General features: G+C 43.7%; 1 protein-coding gene across 4 annotated transcripts in view; it reads right to left on the bottom strand.

Annotated features, from left to right (window-relative positions):
* LOC140196465 (glypican-5-like) overlaps positions 1-15221 on the bottom strand; it is a 648398-nt gene that overhangs the window by 472197 nt on the left and 160980 nt on the right. For all 4 annotated transcript variants that reach the window (XM_072255728.1, XM_072255729.1, XM_072255730.1 and 1 more), the window contains exon 3: positions 1666-2360. In XM_072255728.1, coding sequence (XP_072111829.1) covers positions 1666-2360 — 695 coding nt within the window. The remainder of the gene's footprint in view (positions 1-1665; positions 2361-15221) is intronic.

The raw sequence follows: 15221 nt of genomic DNA, 5'->3' as shown, positions 1-15221 counted from the left end.
GAGCAATCGCTTCAGAAGCTTCTTCACTCAGAGGTTAATGAGAGTGTGGAATGAGCTGCCAGTGCAGGTGGTGTATTCGAGCTCAACTTCAACATTTAGGAGAAGTTTGGATGAGTACGCGGGCAGTAGGTGTATGGAGGGCTATGGTCCCAGTGCAAGTCAAAGGGAGTAGGCAGCTTTGGCTGAAGGGCTTGCTTCTGTATTGGACTTTTCTATGATTCTATGACTAAGTCTGAAAGCAGTGGTAAAGAAGATGTTCTTCAGTCTGTCTGGGCTTGCAACGGGAATGGCTACTTATAAATAAGAATCCATAGTGACATTGGTTTCAAAATTAGCTTGTCTACGGAAGACAGAGGGCAGGGGTGGAGAGGCATCTAACAACAGAAATATTCTGCAGCGATCAGTGCTGGGACCTCTTACACACAATATATGCAATTTGGATGAAAATGTTCCGAGGTCAATTAGTAAGTATGCAGACAGTAGAAAAATTGGTGGGCTTGTGGATAGTGAGGAAGGTTGCAAAGAATGCAACAGTATATAAATCCGTCGGAAGTGGAGTTAATTCAAGATAAGTGTGAAGTGTTGCATTTTGAGGGGTCAAATGCAAGAGTAAAGCGCACTTTATAAGGCGGGATCCTAAAGGGCACCGAAGTACATAGGGATCTCGGCGTCCAGCCATATCTTCCTCAAGACGGAAACAAGGCAATCAAGTGATAAAGAAAGCACATAGCATATTTGCCTTCTCTAGCCAGGCCATTAAGTACAAAAGTTGGGAAGAGATATTAATTATACCAGGCAGATATTCAGTCTTTTTCCCCAAGGTGGAGGGTCAAACACAAGGGGGCTGCGTTTGTGATAAAGGTGTGTGGGTGTGTGCAAGTGTGAACCAGAGACTGAAGGAGAGGGAGAGTGCGAGGGGAAAGAGGGGTGGGGGAAGAGAGGGGTGGGAAGAGGGGAAAAGAAGGGGAAAGGAGAAGGGGAGGGGAGAAGAGGCAGGGAAAGGAGGGAAGCATTATCGGACAGATATCCTTGGGAGCAGAAATGTTCTTTCTTACCTCAAGGTGAATATAAAACTCTTTTCTTCACATCAGTATGTTGCTCACAGTATTAATGAGACACTTTTGAAGTATAGATATTTTAAAGGAAATGTAATTAATATGTTCCACAAAGAGGTCTGAGGAGAGAGGCGCCAGAGTGGGGGAGGGACAGCAGAACAACAGATTGTTGTCATGGGTGCCATCTTACCAGGTGCCATTAATATATTACCAATGATATAAATGATTGCTTTTATTCTTTTTCTATTTGCAGTTTGTTGTCTTTTGAACATTGGTTGTTTGACTGTCTTGCTGCGTGTGGTTTTTAAAATTGATTCTATTGTGTTTCTTTGTACTTACTGCAGATGCCCACAAGAAAATGAATCTCAGGGTTGTATATGGTGACATGTACAGGTACTTTGATAATTAATTTACTCTGAACTTTGAGAGGACACAGATAAATTTAATGATAGAGAGTAAAACATTCAATAGTTTAAATATAAAATGATATGAACAAAGACAAAAATATGCAACATGACCATGCGTAAAAATGGGGAGCATACATTTTATCCTATCGCCGGCTTTAATAAGACATGGCAGGAAGACATTGCAATAATTTTTTTTTACTTACTGTTGTGGAAATCTTCGGTCCATTCAGCTGGGCTTGCAAAATAGCTTCATTCACAAGTGGGGCCACCCTGAGCAACGCTTGCTCCACACCTCGCGACCCCATAATAACACTGGTGAGCTCGTCCAGAGTGGAAATGTAATCCCGCCAGTGCAGATCGATATCCGCAACGTTAGCCAGGCAGCCCCGCATGACGTTGAGACAGTAGGCGACGCAAGGTTTGATCAGAGTCAGTCCATGGCAGTGAGAGCAGTATTCCATCTTCACCAAGGCTCTGGTACATTCCCGGGTGAAAGCAACATTTTCAGTCATGTTTATCACCTCACTCCCTATGTTCAAGGCTTGTAGAAGAGTCTTCATTGCCTGGAGGGGCCTGGACAGTTCAGCTGCCATCTTCACAGGGTAGGAACCAAAGGGGTTGATATCCTGTCTGGTCAATCGAAGGCACTCTGAATAATCCACAGAAACATCACTGAGCCCTGGGTGTATCAGGCGATTGAAAACCAATGGAAAGAGGCTATCAAAGAAACTCAGGACAATGTCTTCAATGCTTGCGTCCAAATCCAGAACATAGAGAGAGATGTCAGTAAAGAACCCCTTCACCACCTCTGAAGCTTCCTTTGCCATTGTTCTGTACCCTGTCTTGAACATAGAGTTGGTGTGATTGGTTGCAATGTGTATCAATGATTTAAAAGCCTCTGCCAAAGGAAAAGAATAAACTTTGTTAACAACAGTCTTAACCCTTGCTGGAACTAAAGAGGATATATTACACATCCTAATCCTTTGCATAAAATTTCCCTTATCCCCTCTTGACTTGAACCAGGACTTTCAACCACTTCTCCATCTCACTCACAGGTGTAATGATGGGCAGTTAAACAAAGAAAGATAGCATGTAGAAAGGAATGAGTTGGCAGTCCAACTGAAACATTTCACCAAAGGGCAAAGCAATGAACATCTGAGGAAGATAACCAAGTGAGAGAACAATTAAGGCTTGCTATTGATGTGTGGGAAATGGTGTAAAATAGTAAGTGAGTAAGTGTGGGAAATGGTGGGCAAGTGGCTTCTTCGCATTCCTTATACAGCATATTCAAATATTAGCAATCTACTCCTTTTCAGAAATACACTTTATTTTATAAACCCAATTTATAAGTTGTGAACCAAAAGGCAATTAGCTTCACACAAGCTAATGTTTTGAGATAAAAGAAATGAGTATCACATTTTGAAATGATACTGGAGTTGCCTCACTCTGTTGTCCTTTTCCAACACGCGGACAGAACAGCAAAGAACAGGAGCACACGATGCCCATGCAATCCACGATGACAATCGAACTCATCGCACCTTCCAGCACATGTTCTGTATCCCCCCATTCCCACCAATTCACGTGTCTGTCAAAATGCCCCTTAAACATTGCTGTTGTGCTCTTCCTGAAGATGCTGCATCCTGATTCAGACATCACTTTTATTCTACTAGAAAACTTTTCACCTTCACAGCCTGTTCCTTTCCAGTTCCTTCAGGGCACTGGGGAGTGACTGCAATGCCACAAAATAAGCAAATGGAGGCTCAACATGTGAAAGCAGTGGTGGCCAAAGTATAAAGGGACATTTGAATAGACAATAGCACCCTTTCAACACTAGTAATTTATAAATGTACTCAAACATGCTTAAATGCTATTTATTTATTGTGGTACCACCTGTAGATATGCGGACATTCAAGGCAGGCTCTAAATTACAATAATGTTCCGTTCTGGAGACCTGCCTGTAACCCGAACTGTTCATTACTGGAAAATGAAAACAAGAGTGCTGGGAGAATATCACAGAAATAGATGAGGTGGGAGAAAGCGAGCAGGCGCAGGAAAAACAGCCGCCAGTTGGCCTCACAGACTCAATGAGTAAATGAGAGTCTGTCCAGCGCTCCCAGCTCCACTCGGCTGAGCCCAGACCACCAAATGTTGCCGCTCAGTGAGCAAGGGGGAGAGGAGAGCTCTCCACTCGGCTCAACCCAGGCTCGCGGACTGAGGGGGAGGGAAGGGCATGGTACTCGGCTCAACCCTGAAGCTCAATTGTCGTGGCTCAGGGAGTTAGGGGGAGTGTGAGAGAGATAGAGAGAGGGGGTGTGGTGGGGGAAGGCAGGGGAGATGAGGGGAGGGTTGAGGGAGTTGGTGAGAGAGAAGGGGGCGAGGGCGAGGCGGAGATGGGGCGAGGGCAAGACAGGGCGAGGCGGAGACAGCATGCCCTGTTCCACCTAGCATTAGATGCATGAAGCCTGCAGTGGACAGCAAATGCATCTGCATCCATCCTGCCGGTCTCCCAAACGCTCATTCACCAGTATGAGGCGTAACAAGCTTCAAGAAGATAGAGATTTTATTTATATTGATTTAGAGAGACAACATAGTAACAGATTGTTGCATCTCAATAAGTCCACACTGTCCAAATACACCCATGTGCCCAACTAACCTACTAACCCGTATGTCTTTGGAACGTGGGTGGAAACTGAAGCACCCAGAGGAATCCCAAGTGGTCACAAGGAGAATGTGACAATGACTTACAGACAGTGCTGGGAATTCAACCCGGATGGCTGTCACTGTTATAGGGTTACGCAGGCCACTAAGCTACCACATCGCTTCAGTACAGATAAAAAGGAAGGAAAATGAACAGACACATTAGAAGCTGAGATACAGAGGTGCAGAAAGATGTCAGGGAATTTGAAAGCACCGTGATAAATTAATAAGGTTTCTAAAATGGAGGAGTAAAATTCTGATAATCCAACATGCTCAAGACTTCGGTGATGTCATCCTCATGAACTTTTGGACGGCTGGCTGTTATTTATATTCCCAAACACAATTAAAAAAACTAATCTAAAAGTGTTGCACAGCATTATAATAAATTCTTCGGTGAACTATGAGATTCAGAGACCATGGGAACTGGAAACTGGCACCAGTGAGTCTCAGGGCACTGACAGCCCTGGTGAATTTCACAACACTGTATGGACTCGCAAGTCTTGGGACAATATAGGAATCTACTTTCTGGTGAGTCAGAAGCCAAACCGTGAGGATTTCTAATCAGACTGATTTTGAATTATCAGAGTTTTTATCCCGGCCCTCCCAGTGAATGTAGAAGCAATGAAGTTTTAGCATAGCCTGCACCAAATAGAGTTGCACAGCATGGAAACAGACCCTTCAGCCGATTGTGCTGGCCATCCACCACCCACCTACACTAAACACACACTAAACCATTTTATTGCCCCCATATTAGCATCAACTACCCCCACTCCAGATTCCAGAGATGCCAATTAACCTTCGATACCATATCTTTGAGATGAGGTAGGAAAGCCATGAGATCATAGGGAGAACATGAAACTCCACAGAGTCAGTACCCAGGTCAGGATTGAACCCGGTTTCCCGGAGCTGCAAGGCAGTGGCTCTACCAGTGCACCAATGACCAGATCAGTCTCCTTAAAGCTATCCAGAAAATAAGGAATGAAGCAGAAGTCTAATAGGATTGATTTTTGCCGGAATCTGATACGCCTGACTTAGTTGAAAACCCTTGTCACTCAAGAACATGACAAACAGTAGCAATTCAATCGTTATCTTCAAAACTGTGGTGCTCACTCAATGTATTTGATTTGTAGGCCCACTTTGTTAGCTAACAAGCCCACCACCCCACCGCCCCCAAAATCCCTCTATCATATGTCAGATCACAGGAGCACGGAGTGAGCAACAAAGGGGTCTCTGGTGATGCAACTGGGTAGTCCTGGCCCCAAAATATCTGGTTAATCTGACAAACCCACGACAAGCTTTGTCAACATTTATTAATTTAAAAACCATTTTAGAAAATAATGTTTGATAAGTTAAAATTTAGAATAATCCATAATATACAAGATTTAAATTAATTGCCTTTTCCTTCATCCACTACACTCAGTGGCCATTTTGATAGATACCTCCTGACCTTAATAAGATTGCTGAGTGAATGTTTGTGGTCTTCTGCTGCGTAGCCCATCCACTTCAAGGTTTAATGTGTTGTGTGTTCAGAGATGCTCTTCTGCACACCACTGTTCTAATGTGTGGTTATTTGAGTTATGAATCTGTCTAACCATTGAATCAGCCTAACCATTCTCCTTTGACCTCTCTCACAAACAAGACATTTTCTCCCATAGAACTGCCACTCACAATGTGTTTTTTGTTTCTCACACCATTCTCTGTAAACTCCAGAGATTGTTGAGTGTGAAAATCCCAATAAAACAACAGCTTCTGAGATACTCAATCTACCCCGTCTGGCACTAATAATCACTCAATGGTCAAAGTCACTTAGATCACATTTCTGCATCATTCTGATGTTTGGGCTGAACAACAACTGAATCTCTTGACCATGTCTCATTCAATTGACAGACTCAACCTTCCTGATGCATCATCATCCCCCGTACTTGCACATCTGACAGCTTATGCAGAGTTGTGGGCCACAGCACCGGTTAAACAGCTTAACTTTGGTGGGTTTGAAACAACAAATGCAGCTGAGTGCTTGTTCTTCAGATAAGTAGAACCATTTGTAATTATCACTCATTCATTTGCTTTAGTCACAGCTCAGTAGTCGTAGTCATACTTTATTGATCGCGAGGGAAATTGGCTTTTCTTACAGTTGCACCATAAATAATTAAATAGTAATAAAACCATAAATAATTAAACAGTAACATGTAAATTATGCCAGGAAATAAGTCCAGGACCAGCCTATTGGCTCAGGGTGTCTGACCCTCCAAGGGAGGAGTTGTAAAGTTTGATGGCCACACTAATAACTACCAGGTTTGGCTTTAGATCCCGCTTCATTACAGTCAATAAACTACAGAGAGGAGTGGACTCTCCCAATGACACTACAGGCATGTTCATCCACACTATTGGTAGCACCTACAGGAGCTGCTGCCTGAAGAAGGCAACATCCAAGATCCCCACCGTCCTGACCAGGCCATCTTCTTGCAACTACCATCAGGCAGGAGGTAGAGAAGCCTGAAGTTTCACATTACCAGGTTCAATTCCCACCGCTGTCTGTAAGGAGTTGATATGTTCTTCCCGTGACCATGTGGGTTTCCTCCCACAATCCAAAGGCGTACCATTTGGTAGGTTAATTGGTCATTGAATGTTGTCCCATAATTAGGCTAGGGTTAAATCAGTGTTTGCTGGGTGGTGTGACTTGAGGGCGGGAAGGACCTATTCCGTGTTCTATCTCAATAAATAAATAAAAACAACAGCTACTTCCTTTCATCCATTCAATTCACAACCCTACTGGCAAGACCCTAATCACTGTAGCTTGGCAACAATCTGACCACTTCCCACTGAAATTAACTTTTTTTTTTGTTCTTATTCTGTTCTTGTAAAAATTGCGTATAATTTGTTTTTCTTTTGGATGCTGCTTGGAGGATGCGATGTGCAAGTAAGATTTTCATTGCGCCTGTGCATACGTGTACTTGTGCGTATGACAATAAGCTTGACAAGTTCCATTAATAATTACATTAAATTAATACACTATTAAATTAAATAAGTGGTCAGAAAGAAGGCAACAAAACTGAGGTAGTGTAAGTTGATTGAATCATCCATTCAGATATCTGATGGTGGAAGAGAAGAAGCTGTTCCTGAAACATTGAGTGTGTGTCATCAGGCTCCTGTACCTCCTACTTGATGGTAGCAAAGAGAAGAGAATGTGTCCTGGGTGATGGAGGACACAAATGACAGATGCTGCCTTTATGAGGCATTACCTTTTGAAAATGTCCTCCATGCTGGGCGGCTACCATCCATGATAGAACTGCCTGAGTTTGCAACTTCCTGCAGCTTTCTCCAATCCTGTGCCGTGGCCCCTCCATACCAGTGATGTCATCAGTTAGAATGCTCATCTGTAGAAATTTACTAGAGTCTTTGGTGAAGTACCAACTATCTTCAAACACGTAATGAAATATATACTGTAGCTAATGTCATGCATTCTTTGTAATTGCATCAATATGTTGAGCCCAGGACAGATCTTCAGAGATGTTGACATCCAGCAACTTGAAACTGCTCACACTTTCTACTGTTGATTCCTCAATGAGGACTGGTGTGTGTTCCCTCAATTTCCCCTTCCTGAAGTACACAACCAATTCCTTGGTTTTAATGATACTGAGTGCAAGGTTGTTGTTGTAACACCACTCAACCAGCTGATCTGTCTCACTCCTGTATGCCTCCTCGTCACCATCTGAAATTACGCCAACAATAGTTGTCATCTGCAAATGTATTGATCACTTTTGAGCTGTGCCAAGCCACACAATCATGGGTGTATAGAGAATGCAGCAGTGGGCTAAGCACGCATCCTTGAGGTGTACCAGTGTTGATAGTCAGCAAGAAGATGTTATTTCCAATCTACACTGACTGTGGTCTCCCAATAAGGAAGTCAAGGATCCATTTGCAGAGGGAGGTCCAGAGGCCAAGTTTTGGAACTTGTTGATTAATACTGAGGGTATGATGGTGTTGAACACTGAGCTGTAATGAATAAACAGCAGCCTAACAAAAGGTATTGCTGTTTTCCAAGTGATCCAAGGTTGAATGATTTCATTTGCTGCAGACCTATTGTAGAGGTAGGCAAATTGCAAAGGATCCAGATCTTTGCTTAGGTAGGAGTTGATTCTGGCCCTGACCAACATTTCAAAGCACTTCACATATAGGTATGAGTGCCACTGGGTGATAGTCACTGAGGCAGCTCACCCTGCTCTTCTTGGCACTGGTATGATTGTCACCCCCTTGAAGCAGGTGGGAACCTCCAACTGCAGCAATGAAAGATAAAGATGTCTTTGAACACTCCTGCCAGTTGGTTGGCACAGGTTTTCAGTGCCCTACCAGATACACTATCAGAGAGGTTCACTCTCCTGAAAGATTTTCTGATTCCAGCTTCTGGGACAGGGATCACAGGGTCACCAGATGCTACAGGGATTCACACAGTAGCTTATTCTCCCTTTCAAAGTGTACATTAAAGGCATTGAGTTCATCTAGGAGTGAAATATCACAGCCATTCAGGATATTAGGCTCTGCCCCGTAGGAAGTAATGGCCTGCAAACCCTGCCAGAGCTCCAGTCCATCTGATTCCATCTCTAACTTTGATTGGAATTGTTCTATTTTTGCTCTGAAAATAGCCTTCCATAGGTCATACCTGGACTTCTGGTAAGGTTCTGGATGACCAGTCTTGAATGCCACAGATCTAGCCCTCAGCAGACTGCATACACTCAGCCACAGAAGTCTTGAAGTCAGTGGCATATTCATCCAGATTCGAAGATAAATCCCTTAATATCGTCCAGTCCACTGATTCAAAGCAGTCCTGTCAGCTCTCCTCTGCCTTCCTTAGTCCTTCTTAGTCCTCACCACTGGTGCTGTGATCTTCGGTCTCTGTCTGTACACCGTAAGTAAAAGTACAGCCAGGTTAATGGATCTACCAATGTGCGTGTGTGTGATGTCACTCCAGAGCCCGGTTGTGACTGCATGACCTCCTACACTGCTGACCTCTGGTATTCCAAACCTTAACATACTTCTGGCTGCAGGGCGTGCAGTACCTGTTCTTAGCCAGATCTCGGTCCAAACCCCTCGCACTTGTACAGGCCCTGCATTCAATCTGCACCCCTGGCTCACACTTCATGTTAATGAAGGAGCTAGATGCCAGATTACTCAAAGTATTTTTCACTGAGAAGTATTTTTTCACACAATTACGGGGAGGTCAGCCTTCGTGGCATGAATGAATTGTTGCAAAAGTAACAGAAAATATTTGGTAGATGTTTTTCCATTGGGAGCAAAGTGATAGTGTGTAGACAGCTGCCCAATATTGAAACAAATCAAGCAGTCACAGTGAGAATCCCAGCCTGAACATTGAACAAGGGGTAATTCCACTCTGCGACAGCTGTTGGATTAACAGGCACACTGAGCCTGACTTCTCTTGCATGTGAAAGCCAATCCATCAGAAATAGACGCCAGAAGCACCACTCACCATTGTGGGGATAGGAATGTGTGGTAACTAAGGCCAATCCTACCGAAAAATTGACAGTTTTTGCAACTCTCCTGCTTTAGGGACTCAGGTTAGCTAAATGTCATCATGTTATGTATGGACCTTATTGGAATGGTGCCAAAGTGTTAGCCCAACTAAAGACCTGAGAAGCGTGATCCAGTCATGGAACCTGCCATTACATGTACTTTTTTTTAAAAGACTTTAAGATACAAAAGCAGAATCAGGCCATTTGGTCCATTGAATCTGCTCTGCCATTCAAACATTGCTGATTTTATTTTTCACCTTACTTTACTACCTTCTTCCTGGAACCCTTAACCCCTGCTGGGCATGGGTGAGAGAGCACGTCCGGGTATTTTTAGCGTTTTTAAGGAGTACAGGGATTTTTTATAGAATATGATGAATAAACAGGAATAGGATACTAGGATGGTCAAAGATGGGAGGGTGAAGTGTAGGTTTGTATATATATATATATGTGTGTGTGTGTGTGTGTGTGTGCGCGTGCGTGCGATTGGGTGAAGGAATTTAGAATGTATGTCTAGTGCACATTCTGGAGCAGAGGGTGGCGGTAATGCACCATTAAGCTGGATGCCAACCGCCGTAAAACAAGATACAGACAGACAGACCCTTAACCCCTTTACCAAACAAGTACCTATCAATCTTTGTCTGAAGTATACCAATAATGACCTGGCCTGCAGTGCCCTCTGTGGCAATGACTTGCACAGATTCACCAATCTCTGGCTGAAGAAATTCTCCTTTGCCTTAGTTTTAAAGAGCTATCCCTGTGACTGGGATCATAGGTGAGATGGAACTATCCCCTCCAAGTTCAGTATTTCTGCGATCATTCTTGTGCACCTCTTTGCAACCCCCTCCAAAGCCAGCACATCCTTCCACAAAAGCATGGTCCAAGACTGCACACAATATTCCAAATACATTCTGACTAACACCTCAGACTGTCATATTCCAGTCCTCCCGTGATTCTCTAGTCTTAAAAGGAGATGTGAATGATATTTACACCTTGAATGAAAAGCTCTGAATTATTGGTAGAATTAATATAGATTAACATTATTGGTAGAATTAACATGTGCCTGTTCTATTTACTCAAAAAAAAACTTTTCATAAAATTATGAAAGGATTAGATAAGATAGAGGCACAAAAGTTGTTTCCACTGGTAAGTGAGACTAGAACTACGGGACATAGCCTCAAGATTTGGGGGAGTAGATTTAGGATGGAGATGAGGAGGAACTGCTTTTCCCAGGGAGTGGTGAACTTGTGGAACTTTCTGCCCAATGAAGCAGTGGAGGCTACCTCAGTAAATATATTTAAGATAAGGCTGGATAGATTTTTGCATAGTAGGGGGATTAAAGGTTCTGGGGAAAAGGCAGGTAGGTGGAGATGAGTCCATGGCCGGATCAGCCATGATCTTATTGAGTGGCAGAGCAGGCTTGATGGGCCAGATAGCCTACTCCTGCTCCTATTTCTTATGTTCCTGTGTTCTTACTACATATATTATAAGTAAAGTATATTTTGGGGTGGGGAGGGAAATCTTGTGACAGTGGGATAGAAGTTGTCATTATTTGTTCTGACTCAGACTAATCCTTGCCTGTATTATGCTGTTTTATTCCCTTAATTTCTACTTCATAAGCAGTCCTTCAGGCTGACTTCCTACCAGTGGTTGGTTTTGCTTTGTTATCTTTGTCATGTGTACCGAATACAATGAAAGACTTCTGTTTGCACACCATCCAGGCAGATTGCGCCATACAAAAGTATGTATATTGAGATCGTAAATAGAAAAAAAAGTCCAGAATATCATGCAGCCACTACAGAGAAATAGTAGTGCAGGTCAACAAGTGCAAGATCAAGAGCCAACTGGAGCTCCCTGTCCTGAATGCGGAGGAACTTTCAAAGCCAAGATTGGACTCATAAGCCATTGAGAGCCCATAAGTAGATCAACAGAACAAAGGCCATCATCCTCGACCTCAAGGCATAGCCACGACGACGATCTCTAAGCATATGGGAGGTCCATTCCAGAGACTGATAAATGTATGATAAAAGATTCCTTGGGACTGGTGGTACATTATTATAGCCTTTTGTTTTCTCTGCCCACTTTTGTTGTGTGTGTGTTCTAAGACACCTAAAGGGACCCGTGTGGAAACTGCAGACTCTACCACAGATGGAGCAGAGGTGGCTGATGGGCAAGGCAGTGGGTGTGTAGTTTGTGAGGGATCTGCTCCTTCCACCGGTAATGTGGGATGTCCATGCACTTTCCAACACACAGGATAAGAGTTAGAATCATTTGGTGGTCAGCACATCTTGCGTACTCATGATTATTGAGTTCATCGTGATCACGGTTTGGTACGATAACTGTTCTCACCACAAGAAACTGCAGAGAATTTTGGACACAGCTTGCTGCATCATGGAACCAAGCCTCTCCTCCATCGAATCTCTGTACAATTCTCACTGCCTTGGTAAAGCAGCCAACACGATCAAAGACCCCACACCTCCCAGACATCAGACATCTTTCCCCCACCAACATCAGGCAGAAAATACAAAAGCCTGAAAGCACATACCACCAGGTTCAAGGACAACTTCTATCCCACTGTCACAGGACTTTCGAATGGTTGTCTAGTACAATAATACAGACTCTTTACTTCATATCTCCCTAGTCGTAGTCTTGCAACTTATTGTTCCCCTATACTGCACTTCCTCTGTAAGTTTAACAATTTATTCTGCATTCTGTTATTGTTTTCCTTTGTCCTATGTCAATGTACTGCTGTAATGTAATGATCTGTGTGGATGGCATGAAAAACCTTTTTTCACTGTACATCAGTGCATGTGACAATATTAAATCAATTTATCAATTTTGGCCTTGAATACCTCAGGGTGACGGCGTGGAGATACATCTCTACCAAAGGAAGCATAAGGCTCTCCTTCCCTCAGGCAAGGTGTAACAGCTGCTTAGCCCACAATCAAGGTCACGCAAAGCCATGAGAGCAGTTGTGGGTGGTTGTATGAGCAGCTGGTGCAAATCACAAGTCCTGGTTTTGCAACCATTGACGCCAGGCAGACAATCTCTGAGGAGTATTGATAATAGCTGGGGTCAGCTGTCTTGTAAAGACACTGCCCAGAAGAAGGCAATGGCAAACCACTTCTGTAGACAAGTTTGCCAAGAATAATCATGGTCAAAAAGACCGTGATCTCCCACGTCACACAACATGGCACATGATGATGATGATGATGATAATACTCCAGAACGTATAGGTTGGTGACATGTCATCCCTGTTCCCAGATCATTTTCCTTGGTTACTGTCCCTTAATTCCCAAAACTTAGTCTGGCACATTTTCAGCAGCCATTCAGCGAAAGTGTAATTTCAGTGTGGGGTTAGTCTCCCCACCAACTGACACTATTATTAACATTATTCTACGATGCCTTGCCAAGACAATTATTCAACTACATTCAATGTAGAGGGCCTACTTAACAACGATTGGTTGTACATTCCACTTGGAATCCTCCCAGCTGCTGAAGAATGTCATGTAGCACTCGAATATCTGAAGTGCTCTGTTAGTCGGGAGGATGAGATTTAAACCACAAGACAAAAACCAGAGACTGCTCAGAAAGAGGCAGCTCTTCTTGAAGTTCAACAGCAGGGTATCATACTGATCAAGGAGAAAATGAAATGTAAAGCAAAGATTTAAGTTATAAATCCTCTGAAGTTGGACGCCAGCCTCAGTTCGCAGGTTCATTTTCTGACTTATGAACCAAAAACAAATAACAAAAATTCAACCTATTCTATGCTCTGATTTCCAAGACAACTGCTTGGTTACTTTAATCTGCACTCTTTTGTCTAAATGTGTTCCTTCTTACAGAGAGTTCTGGAGGGCAGGAGTAGACGGAAACAATGGGCGTACCAAACAGTTAGATCTGTTGATACCTCAACTCCCTTTTGCTCCCTTCCTACCTCTGTGACTTGTTACACACTTTTGATCACTTCAATCACTTTACATTTTCGGGCCCCAATCAGCTCATTTTCACTCTGGAGGTCCAACCCCAGCAACCCCCTATACACAGTTTAAGCTCCATTGAGAAAGGCCCTAAAGCTCTCTGCTTCTTTCTGGACAACAGATCTAAACAGTTTCCCTCCATTGCCACCCTCCTCTGCCTAGCAGAACTAGTTCTCACCCTCAACAATTTCTCTTTCAGCTACTCTCACCTTTTCCAACCCAAGGTGTAGCCAATGGCCACTCATATAGTCCTTGTTATGCCTACTATTTGTCAGCTAGGTGAAACACTCCATGTTTAGCCCTACACTGGTAACACTCCCAAACACTTTCTACACTATAATCAATTCTGTTGGCGCTGCTTCCTACACCCATGCTGAGTTTGTCAATTTCATCAACTGTGCCTCCGATTTTTAGCAGGCCCTCAAATTTACTGGATCCATCGCTGACAGCTCTCTCCTCTTTCCCGATCTCTCTGCAGCTAGACTATCAGTTAATAGCTTTGACAAACTTACTGACTCGCAGCCTGTAAATTGTAAAAACACTATTCCCTTTTCTTACTTCCTCCATCTGTTCTCAGCATGAGGTTTTCCATTCTAGAACAACTAAGATGGCCTCCTTTTTCAAAGAACAGGGTTTCTCACGATTGACGCTGCTCTCACTCGCATTTCCTCCATTTTATGCACAACTGTCCTTACCCCATCTTCCCTCGGTCATAGGGTTCCCCTTGCTCTTATCAATCATCACATGAACCTCCCTATCCAGCATATCAATCTGCCATCGACAACGAGATCCTGCCACTAAGCACATCCTTCCCTCTTCTTTCCACAGGGATCACTTCAATGCGACTCCCTTGTCCGCACATCCCTCCTCATCAGTCTCCCTCCTGAAACGTACCCCTGCAAGCATGAATTTGCCCCATCATCTCCTCTTTCACCCACCATTCAGGGCCCCAATTAGTCTTTCAGGTGAGGTGACACGCCAACTGCGAGTCTGCCAAGGTCATCTACTCTTTACTGTATTCCCAGTCCAACCTCCTCTGTATCAGTGAGATCCAATGTAGATTGGCAGCCTGCTTCATCTAGTGCCTCCGCGCCATACGCCACAAAAGGCAAAGATCTCCCAGTAGCCACCCATCTCAATTTGACTTTGCATTCCCATTCCAACATATTGGTTCATGGCCTGCTCTACTGCCACTATGAGGCCATACTCAGGTTGGAGGAGCAACACCCCATATTCCTCTGGGTAGCTTCCAATCTGATGGCATGAGAAATGATTTCCCTAACTTCCAGTAATATCTTCCCCCCTTACTCTTCCTCTCTTTTTCCATTCCCCTTTCTGGTTTGCCTCTCATCCCTTCTCTTCTTCTCACCAGCCTATCCTCCCTCTGGTGTTCTTCCTCCTTCCTTTTCTTCCATGGTCCATTGCCCTCTCCAGTTAGACGACTTCTTCTTCAGCCTTTTACCTCTTCTATCTATCAGCTCCCAGCTTCTTAATTCATCCTTTATCCCCATCCACCCACCTTCACCCCTCAACTGATTTCATCTGTCACCTGCCACCTAG

Source organism: Mobula birostris, chromosome 4, assembly GCF_030028105.1.
Source record: "Mobula birostris isolate sMobBir1 chromosome 4, sMobBir1.hap1, whole genome shotgun sequence".
In the NCBI taxonomy this organism is placed as follows: Eukaryota; Metazoa; Chordata; class Chondrichthyes; order Myliobatiformes; family Myliobatidae; genus Mobula; species Mobula birostris.
This window is presented reverse-complemented; position numbering and strand designations above follow the sequence as displayed.